The 18,013-nt window shown below is 48.1% G+C and overlaps 1 protein-coding gene across 1 annotated transcript; it reads left to right on the top strand.

Moving 5' to 3' along the window:
- Positions 1-1,689: 1,689 nt before the first annotated feature.
- On the top strand, positions 1,690-16,391 carry LOC149450251 (resistin-like). Its single transcript, XM_089692147.1, has 3 exons — positions 1,690-1,801; positions 15,652-15,729; positions 16,046-16,391. Exons 1-3 carry the CDS (start codon positions 1,708-1,710, stop codon positions 16,177-16,179), a joined length of 306 nt encoding a protein of 101 aa, XP_089548273.1. The 5' UTR covers positions 1,690-1,707; the 3' UTR covers positions 16,180-16,391.
- The last annotated feature ends 1,622 nt before the right edge of the window (positions 16,392-18,013 follow it).

The following is an 18,013-nucleotide window of genomic DNA, read 5'->3' as shown; positions in this document are numbered from 1 at the left end:
CCCATTTTGTCTGGGGCCCATAGATGTTAATCAGGTGCAGGTCCTGCCCCCCCCATGGAGACATCTAAGACCATGCATCTCCCCATTTCTACCTCAATAATCTGCTGAATGGTGGGAGAGGGGACATTAGAGTGTAAGCTCTTCTGATACAGAGACTGATGTGACTATGGGGGAGGGGACATTAGAGTGTAAGCTCTTCTGATACAGAGACTGATGTGACTATGGGGAGGGGACAATAGAGTGTAAGCTCCTCTGATACAGAGACTGATGTGACTGTGGGGGAGGGGACATTAGAGCGTAAGCTCCTCTGGTACAGAGACTGATGGGACTGTAGGGGAGGGGACATTAGAGTGTAAGCTCCTCTGGTACAGAGACTGATGGGACTGTGGGGGAGGGGACATTAGAGTGTAAGCTCCTCTGGTACAGAGACTGATGTGACTATGGGGGAGGGGACATTAGAGCGTAAGCTCCTCTGGTACAGAGACTGATGGGACTGCGGGGGAGGGGACATTAGAGTGTAAGCTCCTCTGGTACAGAGACTGATGGGACTGTGGGGGAGGGGACATTAGAGTGTAAGCTCCTCTGGTACAGAGACTGATGGGACTGGCTCAATGTTCTCTGTACAGCACTGCGGTATATGTCAGAGCTATATACATGTATAATTATACCAACAGTGTATGAAGTCCACATTCTCTGTACTGCGCTATGATATATGCTATCGCTGTGTAAGATCAGAACATGCTAGTACAGTCCTGCAGATATAAACATTACTGTTTTATGTGAAATTCTGGATTGTCAGCTCTGTGGGCTCACAAAGGTAGAATTGTATCTGGGAGTATACACATTCTATTCTCTTCCATTCAGGGAGGTGGCCGGCCTCTAGCATGGGAAGGGTTAATGAGAAAGATGACTCCTTTCCTTATAAGAAGCTGTGATTGGTGGAAGGTCAGTTCCCATCAGGTATATAAGTGTCCTCTTACCTTCAGGAGATGTAGAACTTCTCTCATATCCATCAGGTAAGTGTTATGGGAGGGGGCAGAGCTCAGTCCTGTATGGGGGTCCTGAATCTTCGTATCACTGAGATAATGATGGGTTACTGATGTACTGCCTCCCTTTATAATGTTGGTGCTATATACATCCTGAATAATAATAATACTGTAATATATATAGAGAGCTCAGGGGAATCTACTAAAGGAGTGGAGCGTGTTGACTCTTCCAGTAACCCCCCGTACATCTCTACTTGGAGAGTCTATGGGACATCACACCAGAAGTAAATAGAAGAGACTTCCACAAGATAAATTCCTCTTTTATAATCTTCCCAAATATATTCTGATGTACAAAACTCCATTTCACACCACTTTACTCCACCTTTAGGCCAATGACATCAAATATTATCAGTGGAAGAAGCCAGAGGAGGAACATTTCACCTTAGCCGACACTTCGAGTTCCTGGTGAAGCTTCTCCATGTTGTGGACATAGTGGGGAAATGTATCAGTAAAAAACCTGAAATTATTTTTTTCTTTCTTAAAAATTGCTTCCCGGTGTAGATGGATGTTGGGATTCCTTGTGATGTTTTCCATTATTCATGTCATACTTGGTGTCGTAGTTGTCAGCTGTACTTGTATAGAGATTTGTTATTTGTGGTGAGATATAATCCCGTTATCTGAACATTCTCCATCCCTCTCAGGTGTTCCTGGAATCCAGAAGATGAGGCTTCTGCTTTGTTTCTTTCTCCTGTCTGCGGTCACATCAAACACCATTAGCTCTCCTGGGGAATGTTCCAACGTCATGAAGTCTATGGGTAGGTTTAACCTCTTCATGATAATAACACAATTGTAAGTCTGCTATGTATCTTCGTACCGCATGATTCTGAATCAATTTGCATCACCGAAAGGTTCCCACAGAGCTTTGTTGGGATAGACCCGGCTGTTATCAGAAACTGTCCAGGTGGGAGGTGAAGCCCACAAGGCAATGGAACCCAACACAAGAGCAACTCTATTCTTCAATAAATTCCAAAAAGAATGATGGTCGGTTTCATGGCTGGGCGCAAGAAAGGACTGTTGAGGTTGCCTATTCTGTAGAACAGGGGTCTCCAAACTTTCTGAGAAAAGGTCAATTTTACTGTCCTTCAGACTTTAGAGGGGCCAGACTGTGGCCAGTGGGAGTATAAAATACCCTGGCATCAGTGGCCCATCATTGGTTTTAATGGGGGAATGGTGGCCCATTGTTGGTAAAGGTGGGAGGAATAGTGCCCCATTGATTGTGTCATAGGGGGAATGGTGCCTCATCATTGGTGTCATTTGGTGGAATAGTGCCCCAAGGGCCAGATAAAGACAAGCAAAGGGCCGCAGTTTGGAGACCACTGCTGTAGAACATGTAGTGGAGACCCTCCATTGGTTGGACAGTTGAATGCAGTGTTTGTAAGCTGTGTTGGTGTTAGACATCGAAACTTGAAGGAAGACTGGTTGAACAGCTGTAGGGGACAGAAGGGTAAAGGAAGAAATGGTAGAAGAGATAGCTTAGTGCAGTGTTTTTCAACCTTTTTTGTGCAAAGGCACACTTTTTTCATGAAAAAAATCACGAGGCACACCACCATTAGAAAATGTTAAAAAAATTTACCTCTGTGCCTATATTGACTATATATAAAGTAATTCTCTTGAATAGGAATCAAACACAAAGAAATTATTTTATAATTACTTTATTATGAAATAATAAAGTATTTTATAATTGGACCCGGGGGCCGGACCAAGAGTAGATGAATGATGTGTATGTGTCATCCATAGTAAGTAGAGATGAGCGAATCGAAGTAGGCGAAGTGGAATTCGAGTCGAATATTGGAAAATTTTCGATTCGCGCCGAATCCGAAAAATAGCCTACTTCGGACGCGCGAATCGAAATTTTTCCTAAAATGGCGGCGGACATGTGCGGCGACGGAGCGGGGATGTCTGGGAAGGCGCGCAGACAAGGCGCGCTGACCCATAATGCATTCCTTAATGACATGTGATCGCATTAGCCAATCAGCAGCCAGCCAGCCAGCACTGTGTAATGGTCGAGCTATAAATGGCGGCCATTGTAGAATTCTCCATTTGCCTCCAGTCATTCAAGAGAGGCAGACCGCTCTGTATTAGGGACAGAGTTAGGGCCACAGAAACGTTACTTAGGGCCACAGAAACGTTACTTAGGGACAGAGAAACGTTACTTAGGGCCACAGAATTGTTACTTAGGGCCAAAGAAACGCTAGTTAGGGCCACAGAATTGTTACTCAGGGACAGACAGAATTGTTACTGAGGGCCACAGAATTGTTACTGAGGGCCACATAAACGTTACTCAGGGACACAGAATTGTTACTGAGGGCCACAGAAACGTTAGTTAGAGCCACAGAATTGTTACTCAGGGACAGACACAAAATTGTTACTGAGGGCCACAGAATTGTTACTTAGGGCCACAGAAACGTTACTCAGGGCCACAGAATTGTTACTGAGGGCCACAGAACTGTTACTTAGGGCCACAAAAACGTTAGTTAGGGCCACATAATTGTTACTCAGGGACAGACACAGAATTGTTACTGAGGGCCACAGAATTGTTACTTAGGGCCACAGAAACGTTACTCAGGGACACAGAATTGTTACTGAGGGCCACAGAACTGTTACTTAGGGCCACAGAAACGTTAGTTAGGGCCACAGAATTGTTACTCAGGGACAGACACAGAATTGTTACTGAGGGACACAGAATTGTTACTGAGGGCCACAGAATTGTTACTGAGGGCCACAGAAACGTTAGTTAGAGCCACAGAATTGTTACTCAGGGACAGACACAAAATTGTTACTGAGGGCCACAGAATTGTTACTTAGGGCCACAGAAACGTTACTCAGGGCCACAGAATTGTTACTGAGGGCCACAGAACTGTTACTTAGGGCCACAAAAACGTTAGTTAGGGCCACATAATTGTTACTCAGGGACAGACACAGAATTGTTACTGAGGGCCACAGAATTGTTACTTAGGGCCACAGAAACGTTACTCAGGGACACAGAATTGTTACTGAGGGCCACAGAACTGTTACTTAGGGCCACAGAAACGTTAGTTAGGGCCACAGAATTGTTACTCAGGGACAGACACAGAATTGTTACTGAGGGACACAGAATTGTTACTGAGGGCCACAGAATTGTTACTGAGGGCCACAGAACCGTTACTTAGGGCCACAGAATTGTTACTGAGGGACACAGAATTGTTACTGAGGGCCACAGAACCGTTACTGAGGGACACAGAATTGTTACTGAGGGCCACAGAACCGTTACTTAGGGCCACAGAATTGTTACTCAGGGACAGACACAGAATTGTTACTCAGGGACACAGAATTGTTACTGAGGGCCACAGAACAGTTACTTAGGGCCACAGAAACGTTACTCAGGGACACAGAATTGTTACTGAGGGCCACAGAACCGTTACTTAGGGCCACAGAATTGTTACTCAGGGACAGACACAGAATTGTTACTGAGGGACACAGAATTGTTACTGAGGGCCACAGAACAATTACTTAGGGCCACAGAATTGTTACTCAGGGACACAGAATTGTTACTGAGGGCCACAGAACCGTTACTTAGGGCCACAGAATTGTTACTCAGGGACAGACACAGAATTGTTACTGAGGGCCACAGAATTGTTACTTAGGGCCACAGAAACGTTACTCAGGGACACAGAATTGTTACTGAGGGCCACAGAACTGTTACTTAGGGCCACAGAAACGTTAGTTAGGGCCACAGAATTGTTACTCAGGGACAGACACAGAATTGTTACTCAGGGACACAGAATTGTTACTGAGGGCCACAGAACCGTTACTTAGGGCCACAGAAACATTACTCAGGGACACAGAATTGTTACTGAGGGCCACAGAACCGTTACTTAGGGCCACAGAAACGTTACTCAAGGACACAGAATTGTTACTGAGGGCCACAGAACCATTACTTAGGGCCACAGAATTGTTACTCAGGGACAGACACAGAATTGTTACTGAGGGACACAGAATTGTTACTGAGGGCCACAGAACCGTTACTTAGGGCTACAGAATTGTTACTCAGGGACAGACACAGAATTGTTACTGAGGGACACAGAATTGTTACTTAGGGCCACAGAAACGTTTCTCAGGGACACAGAATTGTTACTGAGGGCCACACAACTGTTACTTAGGGCCACAGAAACGTTAGTTAGGGCCACAGAATTGTTACTCAGGGACAGACACAGAATTGTTACTCAGGGACACAGAATTGTTACTGAGGGACACAGAACCGTTACTTGGGGCCACAGAAACGTTACTCAGAGACACAGAATTGTTACTGAGGGCCACAGAACCGTTACTTAGGGCCACAGAATTGTTACTCAGGGACAGACACAGAATTGTTACTGAGGGACACAGAATTGTTACTGAGGGCCACAGAACCGTTACTTAGGGCCACAGAATTGTTACTCAGGGACACAGAATTGTTACTGAGGGCCACAGAACCGTTACTTAGGGCCACAGAATTGTTACTCAGGGACACACACAGAATTGTTACTCAGGGACACAGAATTGTTACTGAGGGCCACAGAACCGTTACTTAGGGCCACAGAAACGTTACTCAGGGACACAGAATTGTTACTGAGGGCCACAGAACCGTTACTTAGGGCCACAGAATTGTTACTCAGGGACAGACACAGAATTGTTACTGAGGGACACAGAATTGTTACTGAGGGCCACAGAACCGTTACTTAGGGCCACAGAATTGTTACTCAGGGACACAGAATTGTTACTGAGGGCCACAGAACCGTTACTTAGGGCCACAGAATTGTTACTCAGGGACAGACACAGAATTGTTACTCAGGGACACAGAATTGTTACTGAGGGCCACAGAACCGTTACTTAGGGCCACAGAAACGTTACTCAGGGACACAGAATTGTTACTGAGGGCCACAGAACCGTTACTTAGGGCCACAGAATTGTTACTCAGGGACAGACACAGAATTGTTACTGAGGGACACAGAATTGTTACTGAGGGCCACAGAACCGTTACTTAGGGCCACAGAAACGTTACTCAGGGACACAGAATTGTTACTGAGGGCCACAGAACCGTTACTTAGGGCCACAGAATTGTTACTCGGACAGACACAGAATTGTTACTCAGGGACACAGAATTGTTACTCAGGGACACAGAATCGTTGAATTAAAGAGTATGTCAGACAACATGCAGAGGAGTGGCAGAGGAGGCAATGTTTTAGGAGCAAGCAGACGTGGCAGCAGAGGAAGGGGTCGAGGCAGCACTATTCGCAGCCAGAGGCCAGTGCTCCCGGTGTCATCCAGCGGTCGTGTCTCCACCGACAACCCTGCCGTCATCGATTGGTTGGCTCGGTCGTCTTCCTCTTCCCAGGTCACCTCTGACACCTACAGCCAACGGTCGGTGGGTACGTCAGACACAACCGTTAGTTGGCATGGCCCGGGAGCAAGCCCACTGAAATCACGTGTCCTCTACCTGCCCCTGTCCTTTGCTGTTCCCTCACCAAGCGAAGTATCGCATGCTGTGGGCTCAGCCCCACTGTACAGTGAGGAAGAGCTAACAGAGGGCGGTTAGGAACGGGGGGGAGACATCGGCCTTTTCAGCAGCCAGGTGAAGAAGTACTGGCGAGGAGAGTGGCTCGGTAGCCGGTCTAGAGACAGGTCTGTCTCCTGACCCAGACGCAGCCGAGGGGGCTAGTAGTGAGGCGGAGACCCTACTTGATGATGATGAGGCTGATCGCACTTGGCAGCCTCGTCGTCATCAGGTAATTTCTTCCGCATCATCAGGAGAAGAGGGTGCCAGCTTGGCAGCGAGCGAAACAGTCGGTGGGTTGCCCAGGAGGCAGCAGGGTCGCAGCAGTGTCAGTGGAGCCAAACGGCCACGGAGTACAGTACCAGCTCCACTGTAGCCTACCACCACGGCCAGTAGTGGTGCCGGTGCGCACGGAGGAAGTAGCAGTCAGCCAGTGAGGAGTATCGGGGGCAAAGTTTCCTACTCGGTGGTGTGGCAATTTTTCGTCAAGCCGCCCGAGGAAGTAAACGTAGCCGTATGTCGACTATGTGGCCAGAAATGCAAGCGTGGCCAGGGGGTCCATGTTGGGACTACAGCGTTGCGTCAGCATATGCAGCATCACCATTCGGTGGCCTGGGAAAACCGTGATAAAGATACGGCGGTTCTGCCTGCCCCAGCCCCCGCTCCATCACCCGCTCCGTTACTTGCTCCGTCACCCGACGTCAATCGCCCTCTATCAGCCAGTCAAGGCTCCAACACCTCTGCTGAGGGGAGTTGTCGCTCATTGGCATCTTCCGCTCGTTCAGATGCTCCTTCTCCTGCTACTCCTCTTCTCGGATTCCGTCAGCAGTCTTTCTTGGAATCCGTTTCCAAGAGACAACAGTTTGCGAGCACGCACCCGACGGTGCAAAAGCTGAACGTCCTCCTGTCCAAGTTGCTGGTGCTGCAGTCCCTTCCTTTCCAAGTGGTGGACTCCGCACCTTTCCGAGAAATGATGGCTTGTGCCGCGCCGCGGTGGAGAGTGCAAAGCCGTCATTTCTTCGCCAAAAAGGCAGTGCCAGCCCTGCATTCACATGTAGAAGAGATGGTGGGCCAGTCTTTGAGCATGTCGGTCTCTGCCAAAGTGCACGGCAGCGCCGACGTGTGGAGCTGTAACTACGGTCAGGGACAGTACATGTCATTTACGGCCCACTGGGTGAACGTGGTGCCGGCACAGCCGCACCAGCAACTTGGACAGGTCACGATGCTTTTGCCTCCACGTTTGCACGTCCTTGGTCCAGCAAACATGTCCGCCTCTACCACCTCTTCTTCCGCCGTGTCCTCAGCCGCCACCCCCGTGCCAAGTCCCATTACCCGACCGGCATATCACATGTGCAGGGCGCAACGGTGTCACGCTGTGCTGCACCTGGTATGCCTTGGCGAACGTAGTCACACAGGGGAGGAACTGCTGAGTGTAATGAACAGAGAAATCGACAGATGGCTGTCTCCGCGCAAACTGAAAATCGGAACCATGTTGACCGACAACGGAAAGAACATGGTGTCTGCTCTGCGTCAAGGAAGGTTGTGCCATGCGCCATGCATGGCTCACGTGTTCAATCTGGTTGTCAAGCGGTTCCTAAAATCCACCATCCCACTGCAAGACATCCTTAAAATGTCACGTAAACTTTGCATGCATTTCAGCCATTCCTACAGCGCAAAGCACACCCTCCTTGAGCTGCAGCGGCAGAACGGAATTCCACAGCATCGCCTGATCTGCGACGTTGCAACAAGGTGGAATTCAACCCTACACATGTTAGACCGCCTTTACGAGCAGCGAAAGGCCATCACCGATTTCCTGATGTTACAAGCGGATAAAGGTACTCCCCTGTGTAACTTCGATGTCAGCCATTGGCAGCTCATGCGTGACACCTGCCGCTTGCTCAGGCCCTTTGAGGAGGCCACGCTATTCGTGAGTCGGCAGGACTATGGGATGAATGACGTCATTCCTCTGTTGCACGTCCTTGAACAAATGCTGTTAACAATGGCTGGTCAGGGTGCGGTAGACGTGGCGCACAGATCTCAACGCCACATGACCCCTGTGGGGGCAGGACAGGAAGAAGAGGAGGAGGTAGAGGAGGACATTTGTGCTCAGGAATTATTGAGTGAAATGGGTGGTTTTTCCACTCAGCGGACAGGAGTGGAGGAGCAGGAGCATCTGGTAGAGGAGGAGGAGGAGGAGACAGAGGACCCAGACGCACCGTGGCAGTATGCTGTGGAGATGGAGGCAGGGAGTCCCTCGCATTCCTTGGCACAAATGGCCCATAGCATGCTCGGTTGCTTGCGTAGCGACAGCCGAATAATAACCATCAGACAGAGGGATGACTTTTGGCTGTCCACCTTGTTGGACCCTCGCTACCGTTCAAAAATGGTGGCCTTTTTCACACCTGCTGAGAGGGAGGCCAAAATAACGTACTATAAAAACCACCTATGTAGTCAGCTGGTCTCTGCCTTTCTGCGCCAACGTCCATCCTCAGACACTGTGGGCCCTGTGCGCTCGCGTTCCGCTGCCATGGCAGCAGGGGAGGGGTGGGGTGGTAGGAGCAGTGGCAGCTCCACCAGCAGCGGCTGCCTCAGTCTACAGTCGATGATGAGTAGCTTTCTTCACCAGCGCAGTGAGGAAACTACTAACCAGCCGCAGCAGCAGCAGCATCAGGTGGACCTGGAGCAGGAGCTCAAACAACAGGCTTGGGCCTACTTGGACAGCACCCTGCCAACCGAGGTAGACAATCCCCTTGACTACTGGGCAACGAAACTTGACCTTTGGCCCCAACTAGCTGAATTTGCCCTTGAAAGGCTGTCATGCCCGGCCAGTAGCGTGGCATCGGAGCGCGTGTTTAGTGCGGCAGGAGGTATTGTAACTCCGCGGAGGACACGACTGTCCACCCAAAGTGTGGAGAGACTCACGTTTGTGAAAATGAATCAGGCGTGGATTAGTCTGGATTTCAAACCACCAGTTCCTGACACAACTGACTAAATCCGCCATGAATCATGCCACAAACATGTGCCACTTTGAGGTCTCCTCACACACTGCTGGTGTGTTCCATTTTGTCATAGTTTGCTGGCAGATTACAGGCCTCCCATAGGTGCTGCCAGGCCCCAAATCTGCCATGGGCCCCCGTACCGCCTGGTCACGCTGCTGCTGAGCCCACAGTGTGACCTGGGTCCCTGTACCGCCTCCCATTGCTCCCACTCTGCCATGTGCCACTTTGAGGTCTCCTCACACTCCTGCGGTTTTCCATTTTGTCATAGGTTGCTGGCAGATTACAGGCCTCCCATAGGTGCTGCCAGGCCCCAAATCTGCCATGGGCCCCCGTACCGCCTGGTCACGCTGCTGCTGGGCCCACAGTGTGACCTGGGTCCCTGTACCGCCTCCCATTGCTCCCACTCTGCCATGTGCCACTTTCAGGTCTCCTCACACTGCTGCTGGGTTCCATTTTGTCATAGGTTGCTGTATGGCCTCCCATTGCTGCTGCCTCCACCGCCACACTGTGGCTCCACACTCTGGTTTTGGCCCCGTGATTGGCCAAATGAGTGAAGTGTGCGGTGATTCTAAGATCGACGGCACTCATCTGCATGTCATACTGAGTGACAGTATTATTTCTCTTCCCCAGCAGACTCCAAGGGCATTTAAATTAAAGGTACAGTGTTCTGCACTAATATTAAGTCTCTCTGAAGCCTAGAAACACCCTTTTTTAAGTTAAATTCACAGCGAATTTATTCGACTCGAATTGAATATTGTCCACGAATTCGCCGAATCAGTCGAATCGAATTTTTGGATACTTCGCTCATCTCTAATAGTAAGTATAGTAATATTCCCCCATAGTAAGCATAGTAATACAATCCCCATATAGTAATTCATCCCCCATATAGTAATTCATCCCCCATAGTAATTCATTCCCCATATAGTAATTCATCCCCCATATAGTAATTCATCCCCCATAGTAATTAATCCCCCATATAGTAATTCATCCCCCATAGTAATTCATCCCCCATAGTAATTCATCCCCCATAGTAATTCATCCCCCATAGTAATTAATCCCCCATATAGTAATTCATCCCCCATATAGTAATTCATCCCCCATAGTCATTCATCCCCCATATAGTAATTCATCCCCCATAGTAATTCATCCCCCATAGTAATTAATCCCCCATATAGTAATTCATCCCCCATATAGTAATTCATCCCCCATAGTAATTCATCCCCCATATAGTAATTCACCCCCATATAGTAATTCATCCCCCATAGTAATTCACCCCCCATATAGTAATTCATCCCTCATATAGTAATTAATCCCCCATATAGTAATTCATCCCCCATAGTAATTCATCCCCCATATATTAATTCATCCCCCATAGTAATTCATCCCCCATATAGTAATTAATCCCCCATAGTAATTCATCCCCCATATAGTAATTCATCCCCCATATAGTAATTCATCCCCCATATAGTAATTCATCCCCCATATAGTAATTCATCCCCCATAGTAATTCATCCCCCATATAGTAATTCATCCCCCATAGTAATTCATCCCCCATATAGTAATTCATCCCCCATAGTAATTCATCCCCCATAGTAATTCATCCCCCATAGTAATTCATCCCCCATATAGTAATTCATCCCCCATATAGTAATTCATCCCCCATAGTAATTCATCCCCCATAGTAATTCATCCCCCATATAGTAATTCATCCCCCATAGTAATTCATCCCCCATAGTAATTCATCCCCCATATAGTAATTCATCCCCCATATAGTAATTCATCCCCCATAGTAATTCATCCCCCATATAGTAATTCATCCCCCATATAGTAATTCATCCCCCATATTAATTCATCCCCCATATTAAGTCCCCAAGCCCCCCCTGTGTCAATTCACTTACCTTTGCTCCGCGCGTTCCTCTCGCCGTCTTCCCGCGCCGTTCCGGTGTAGCATGAAAATCTGTCTCCTATGAGGATCTGTCCCCCTTGACGTATCTGCGCATGTGCCAGTTACAGGCATTAGCTGCCGATCGGCGATCTCCGGCACATGCGCAGATACGTCCAGGGGGACAGATCATCCTGACAGTATCACGCTCCGCGGGCCGGATTAAAAGGTCTATGTTACGGATGAAATTGCAATTTTTCCCACGGCACACCAGACAATATCTCACGGCACACTAGTGTGCCGCGGCACAGTGGTTGAAAAACGCTGGCTTAGTGGGTAGAAAGGTTGGGGGAATGTTAGGTTGGGAAGGGTATGGAGGGAATAAAATGCATGGAGGCCAGGGGCCCTCACCTATACTGTTTCTCAATAGTATATTGATTTATTCAAGGTGTTTGATCACATGGGGCCCCTCAGGGCAGTTAAGCTATCCTCTTGGGGGTATTTATCAGTTTTCATACAAAATTCACAAAACATAAAATTTTTAACAAATCTGTGAATTTTGGGTGAAAGCACTGATATGTAGACCCCTTAGTAGAAGCTCTTTCATGTCATTTCATGTTTTTTTTTGGACAACTACTATACTGATTAAACGAAAATTGTTTGCTCTGTTATCGTACGAGAAAAACGTTCATGCTCTTCACTTCAGATATTGTCACATGAACTGTCATGAAAGCCGTGCATTATCGATCAGACTATCAAACGATCCTCCAAAAGCTATTTTTGTCATCCAGTTTTCTGAACGTGTGTACTAGGAGTTAGAATATATGTTCTCAGACATATCCATACATCTGGATCACATCATTGAAAACAGAGTATACAGCGTGGAATATGGCTGCATCTAGGGGGTGCTGGGGTGGGCTATGCCCCCCACATTTCAGCTGTGCCCCCCCAGCAACCCATGGACTTTGTCCAACAAGAGAAGCTGTCTGCAGTGGCTCACACAGCCCGACACAGCACATTTCCTCCTCCCCTTCCCTGCACTCACAGCAGAGGAGATTGATGTACACTGCTTCCTCCCGCCCCTTTCCTCCTGTCTGCCCCGCCCACACTCCAATTCCCAGCCAGTGCTGTGCCTAAGAAGATGTGTGGGTGGGAAATTTGAAGCACTGCAGCCGGCAACTACATGGTGGCTGCAGGATTGACTCCTCTGTCTGTGCCTGCATAGACCAGTCTGAGTGAGTGAGCTGAGCTACACTACAGCTGAACTCTCCCCATCTCCCTCCTTCTCTCCCCCTCTACCCTTCTGTATCCCCCTTTCTCTGCCCCTCTATCTTGCCCCCTTCTCTCCACACCTTCTCTCCCCCCTCTATATCCCCCTTCTCTCCCACCTCTATTTCCCCCCCTCTATCCCCCTTCTATCTCTCCTTCCTTTCTTCCCACCTTTGCCCCCCTCTATCACCCCCCTTCTCTCCCCCTCTAACTCCCTCCCTTCTCTCCCCCCTCTATATCCCCCCTTTCTCTCCCCTCCCTTCTCTCCCCCCTCTATATCCCCCCTTTCTCTCCCCCTCTCTCCCCTCCTTTCTCTCCCCCCTTTTTCTCTCCATCTTCTCTCCCCCTCTATCACCCCCCTTCCCCCCCCATCACCCCCTCTATCTCCCTCCCCCCCTTCTCTGCCCTTCTATCCCTTTTCTCTCCCCCTCTATCCCCCCTGTATCTCCTCCCTTCTCTCCCCCTTTCCTCTCTCTCCCATTTGTCTCCCTCCCCCTCTCTGTTCATGGTAACACACAGGGACAATTTCAGTATTATTGGGATGGCTGACAATCTGAAGGCTGGATAAACTGATGGAGTTATTACTCACAAGTTTGTGATGCTTCTGTTTAACCCCTTCCTGCCCAGCCTCAGCATCCCTTTAAGGGATTGTTCACATGAACTTTGGTCTCTGAAGAGCGATCTGCATTCAGATCACTCTTCAGAGAGCAGTTAGCAGGCAATGAGGAGATGTAGTCTCCTCACCACCTGCTTTAACCCCTAGAACCCCACACTAGCTCACTGCAAACATGTGCATTGCATGTAGTTGTGGGGTGCTTGCAGAGCAGCTTCATTCACTTGAATGGGTCACATTCAGCAGGCACTGTGCCCACAGAAAGCAACAGTGGATAGAATTTCTTCCACGGCCACAAAACATCAGAGTGGCATTATGTGTACACCCCAACCCTGTGCTGCCAACCAGCCATAAATTTACAGTTTGTATAAAACAGACACTTTTCTCCTATCTGCAAATGATCATAGACAGGAGAAAAGTGCCCTTAAAAAATCCCTTTGTCATGGGGCACTCTGCTGGACTCTGAAGTAAGGGGGCACTCTGCCGGACTCTGATGTAAGGGGGCACTCTGCTGGACTCTGAAGTAAGGGAGCACTATGCTGGACTCTGATGTAAGGGGGCACTCTGCTGGACTCTGATGTAAGGGGGCACTCTGCTGGACTCTGATGTAAGGGGAAATCTGCTGGACTCTGATGTAAGGGGAAATCTGCTGGATTCTGATGTAAGGGGGCACTCTGCTGGATTCTGATGTAAGGGGGCACTCTGCTGGATTCTGATGTAAGGGGCACTCTGCCGGACTCTGATGTAAGGGGAAATCTTCTGGACTCTGATGTAAGGGGAACCTGACCAAGGTGTTAATTTTCTCAATAGTTGCTGGTTTTAATGGTGTTCTCCATTAAGGTAGGCTCAGTATGGCAGTCTATACATTAGTCATTCTTTCTCGTCCAACAATGTGTTGAACGAAAAAAAATATTACTCAGTTCTCTCATCCACAAGTTCAATGTGGATGGGGAATCACTCCTGCCGAGGTAATGTGTTCTGACAGCGAAGAGACTTCATTGCCACCAGAATACACTGATCAGTGCTGCCAGCTATACCCGGCGCTGCTAATTGTGCAGAAATTTTCCTAGAGGCTGATTGTACAGAAGTCGATTAGTAGGTCGACTTCTGTACAACCAGCCTGCCCATACATGGATTGAAATTCAACCGGTCCCTACTGAAGCAATTAAATTTTGATCCAAGTATGGCTGCTTAAGGGCACAAATATCCAAAGGGATTCAAAAAGAAGTCTAGTCCCTGGAGGTGTGACCAGTAGGTAAGAAGACCACGCCATTGAAAGTACTGGAGCCAGGTCATGGAGCGGGTTGTAGAGTGGATGCTATACTGGAAAATATATTTATGTTTAACATGGTGAGTAGCTCCAGAGATCGGAGAAAGATCTGTAACATCAGTTTGAGAAAGGGAGAATCCTGGTGGCAACTCAGAATTGCCCAGGGAAGGAGTGAGTGGTCCAACATCTGGAGACAGATATTGATGTTTACAAATGAAGTCCTGGGCCTTTAAGAGAGGAGGAAACCCAATGGGAAAGGTGAAGAGTTGGGGGAGCTTTTGGAGTGAAATCCAAGAAACAGCCAGGAAAATTGTTGGTTGGTTTTGAATTGTAACCCATAACGTGTCCTTCCATTGATGTATCCAGTCAAGGATAGAGGTTAGTAATAGAAGCTCATGGCATTCTAATATAATTTGAGGTGAGGAAGACCACACACCACCAGCTGACGTTTACCTGACAAAGATATTGCATCATAACTTGGGAGGGGTGAGGCCAGATATAGTTCAATAATGTGGTTTTCATTTTGGGGCAATGCTTGAAAGACGTTGATAAGGGACAATGTCCATCTTGAAAAGCCCTTGCGGCTTGTACAGGTTAGAGGAACCCCAAAATACTTAATGGCTAAAAAGCAAGCAATTGTTTGCATCATTAGCTAGCCATTGATCAGTCATAAACATACAATTTTGTTGAGGAAGGAAGGTGGGATCCCAATCCTTTGAAGGCTGGTCCTCAAATCTCCTAGATTGTAAGCTCCCAGGATCAGGCCCTCCTATCCCTCTTGTACTGATCTGTATTGTTGCTGTATTGTCTCCCGTTATATTGTAAAGTGCTGAGCAAACTGTTGGTGCCATAAATCCTGTATAATAATAATAATAATATGGTCCAGCCAAGATGACCAAAGGCCTTCTAGGCATTGATAGATAATGTTGATAAGGGTGGGTTATGTTTTGGTTGCATAGTCAATAAGGGAAAATGTTTTGCTAGTATTGGGGGGAGGGGGGGCAGCCATATCTGCTCATTTACATTTGTTGGTTCCTCATATCTCTGTCTTCTCTTCCAGCTTCTACAATCTTGCAGAACAGTAAGCTTGTCTGCACTGCTGTCAGCCAGCCAGGAGCATACGCTGCCTGTCCTGCAGGTAAATGACCACAAGACCTCCAATAGACCTCAATGTCAGTGTGATGAGATGTATACTTCATTCCAGACCACCCATGAGGTCCTAGAGATCTCAGACCAAAGAAGGACCGCTGTCACCTCCCCAGAAGAACAGGGTGGGATCAATCCAAGAAATGACAGGAGGGGAGTGCTGGACATTCAACCAAAAGCCTCTATGAGGTTATTTTTGGGGTACACCTCAGGGCTGCAAACCTCTGCACATTGTGTGTATACAGTATATGTATGATTGTAGAATGTTCTAATCTGATATTTCATCACCGCCTCCTCATTTTATGCAGATTACAGCACCACGGGGTGTTCCTGTGGGATGGGCTGTGGCTCGTGGGACATCCAATCGGAGAGAACGTGCCACTGTCAGTGCAACAATATGGACTGGACATTGGCCCGCTGTTGCAAGGTCGGATCTAAGTAGTCTGACCACCAGAGGGGGGACGCTCATCGATGGGAGTGACACCCCTGAATAATCTCTACTATCACAATCAGCTGGGAGCTGCACATCACACAAGTTGTAGCTTCATAGAACGGCTTACGGGACCAACTATAAAAGGTTGAGATTGATATTTTGTGGTTTCCTTTGTGGCAAATAAAGTTTTCCTGAAAGTCTCTCACTTACTCCACCCTAAACCTGGATTCTTTCCTATTATTCCTATCAGTGGGAGGCCAGAGAAGGACATTTCCTTGGGGTGACACAACAGGTTCTCTTCAGTTTTATTTGGGCCCCATCAATCAGATTTTATAGATTTTCCTCCTGAGGGGGCATAGAATTCTGTATTGTTCACTGCTGTGGGCACCAAGATCTGTGATTGACACTGCTGGGGCCACCAAGACATGTACTGGTCATTGCTGGGGGCCTTGAGATCTGTACTGGTCACTGTTGGGGTACTGAGATCTCAATTGGTCTGTTTAGGGACACAGATATGTACTGGTACTGCTGGGTGCACTAAGATCTGTGCTGGTCACTGTATGGTCACTTAGATCTATACTGGTCACTGATGGGGACACTGAGATCCCTAATGGTCACTGCTTGATCACTGAGATCTCAACTGGTCACTGATAGGGACCCTAAGGCCTGTACTGGTCATTGTTGGGGACATATATATTTACTGGTTACTGCTGAGGAGACTGAGATCTGTTTTGGTCACTACTGGGAGCATTGAGATCTCTGATGGCTACTGCTGGGGGCACAATGATCTGTATAGGTCACTGAAATCTCAACTGGTCACAGCTAGGTGCACTGAGGTCTATATGGCTCACAGCTGAGGGACACTGAAATCTGTTCTGGTCAATATTGGGGTACTGAGATCTCTAATGGTCAATTTTGGGGACACAGATATGTGCTGGTACTGCTGGGTGCACTAAGATCTGTACTGGTCACTGCTTGGTCACTTAGATCCCTACTGGTCACTGATGGGGGCACTGAGATCCCTACTGGTCACTGTTTGGTCACTGAGATCTCTATTGGTCACTGATGGGAACCCTAAGGTCTGTACTGGTCATTGCTGGGGACACTGATCTTTACAGGCTACTGCTGAGGACACTGGAATCTGTTTTGGTCACTACTGGGAGTACTGAGATCTCTATTGGTCACTGCTGGGGGCAAAAAGATCTGTACAGGTCCCTGATTGGTCACCGAGATCTCTACTGGTCACAACTAGGTGCACTGAGGTCTGTACTGCTCACCGCTGAGGACACTGAGATCTGTCCTGGTCACTGCTCTTGGCACTGAGATCTCTACTGGTTGCTGCTGGGGGATATGAGATCTGTACTGGTTAATTTAAAGGGGAATTAAGATGTCTACTGGTCATTGTTGGGGGCACCGAGATCCATACTGCTCACTGCTGGATTCGTATTGATCACTGCTGGGGGAATTTAGGATTGTATAGGTCACTGCTGGGGGGACTGAGATCTGTACTGGTGTTAGGACCTGTAATGGAGACCAGTTGCCGGAAAACTCAGATTAGGGACAGTTCTTAGTGGAAGGAATCAAGCAGTCCAGATCACAAGGTAGCAGAGAATCAGCTTCTGGGGCACAAGCCAATGTCGGTAGTAATAGAGGAATCACAGAGCAGCAGGCAGGACTATGTGACATTACAATAATCTGGCCAGGAAGAAGGAAGGACCCAAATGGCTAACCAATCACCCTGATTGGCCACGTCATCCGATGCAGGTGGACCACTGAGATCTGTACTAGTTACTGCTGGAGACACTGAGATCTGTACTAGTTACTGCTGGAGACACTGAGATCA

This window comes from Staurois parvus, unplaced genomic scaffold (genome assembly GCF_062004578.1).
Source record: "Staurois parvus isolate SC_StPar_1 unplaced genomic scaffold, SC_StPar_1.0 ptg000577l, whole genome shotgun sequence".
NCBI classification, from domain to species: Eukaryota; Metazoa; Chordata; class Amphibia; order Anura; family Ranidae; genus Staurois; species Staurois parvus.
The sequence above is the reverse complement of the archived record's forward strand: the minus strand, read 5'-3'. Positions and strand labels throughout refer to the sequence as shown.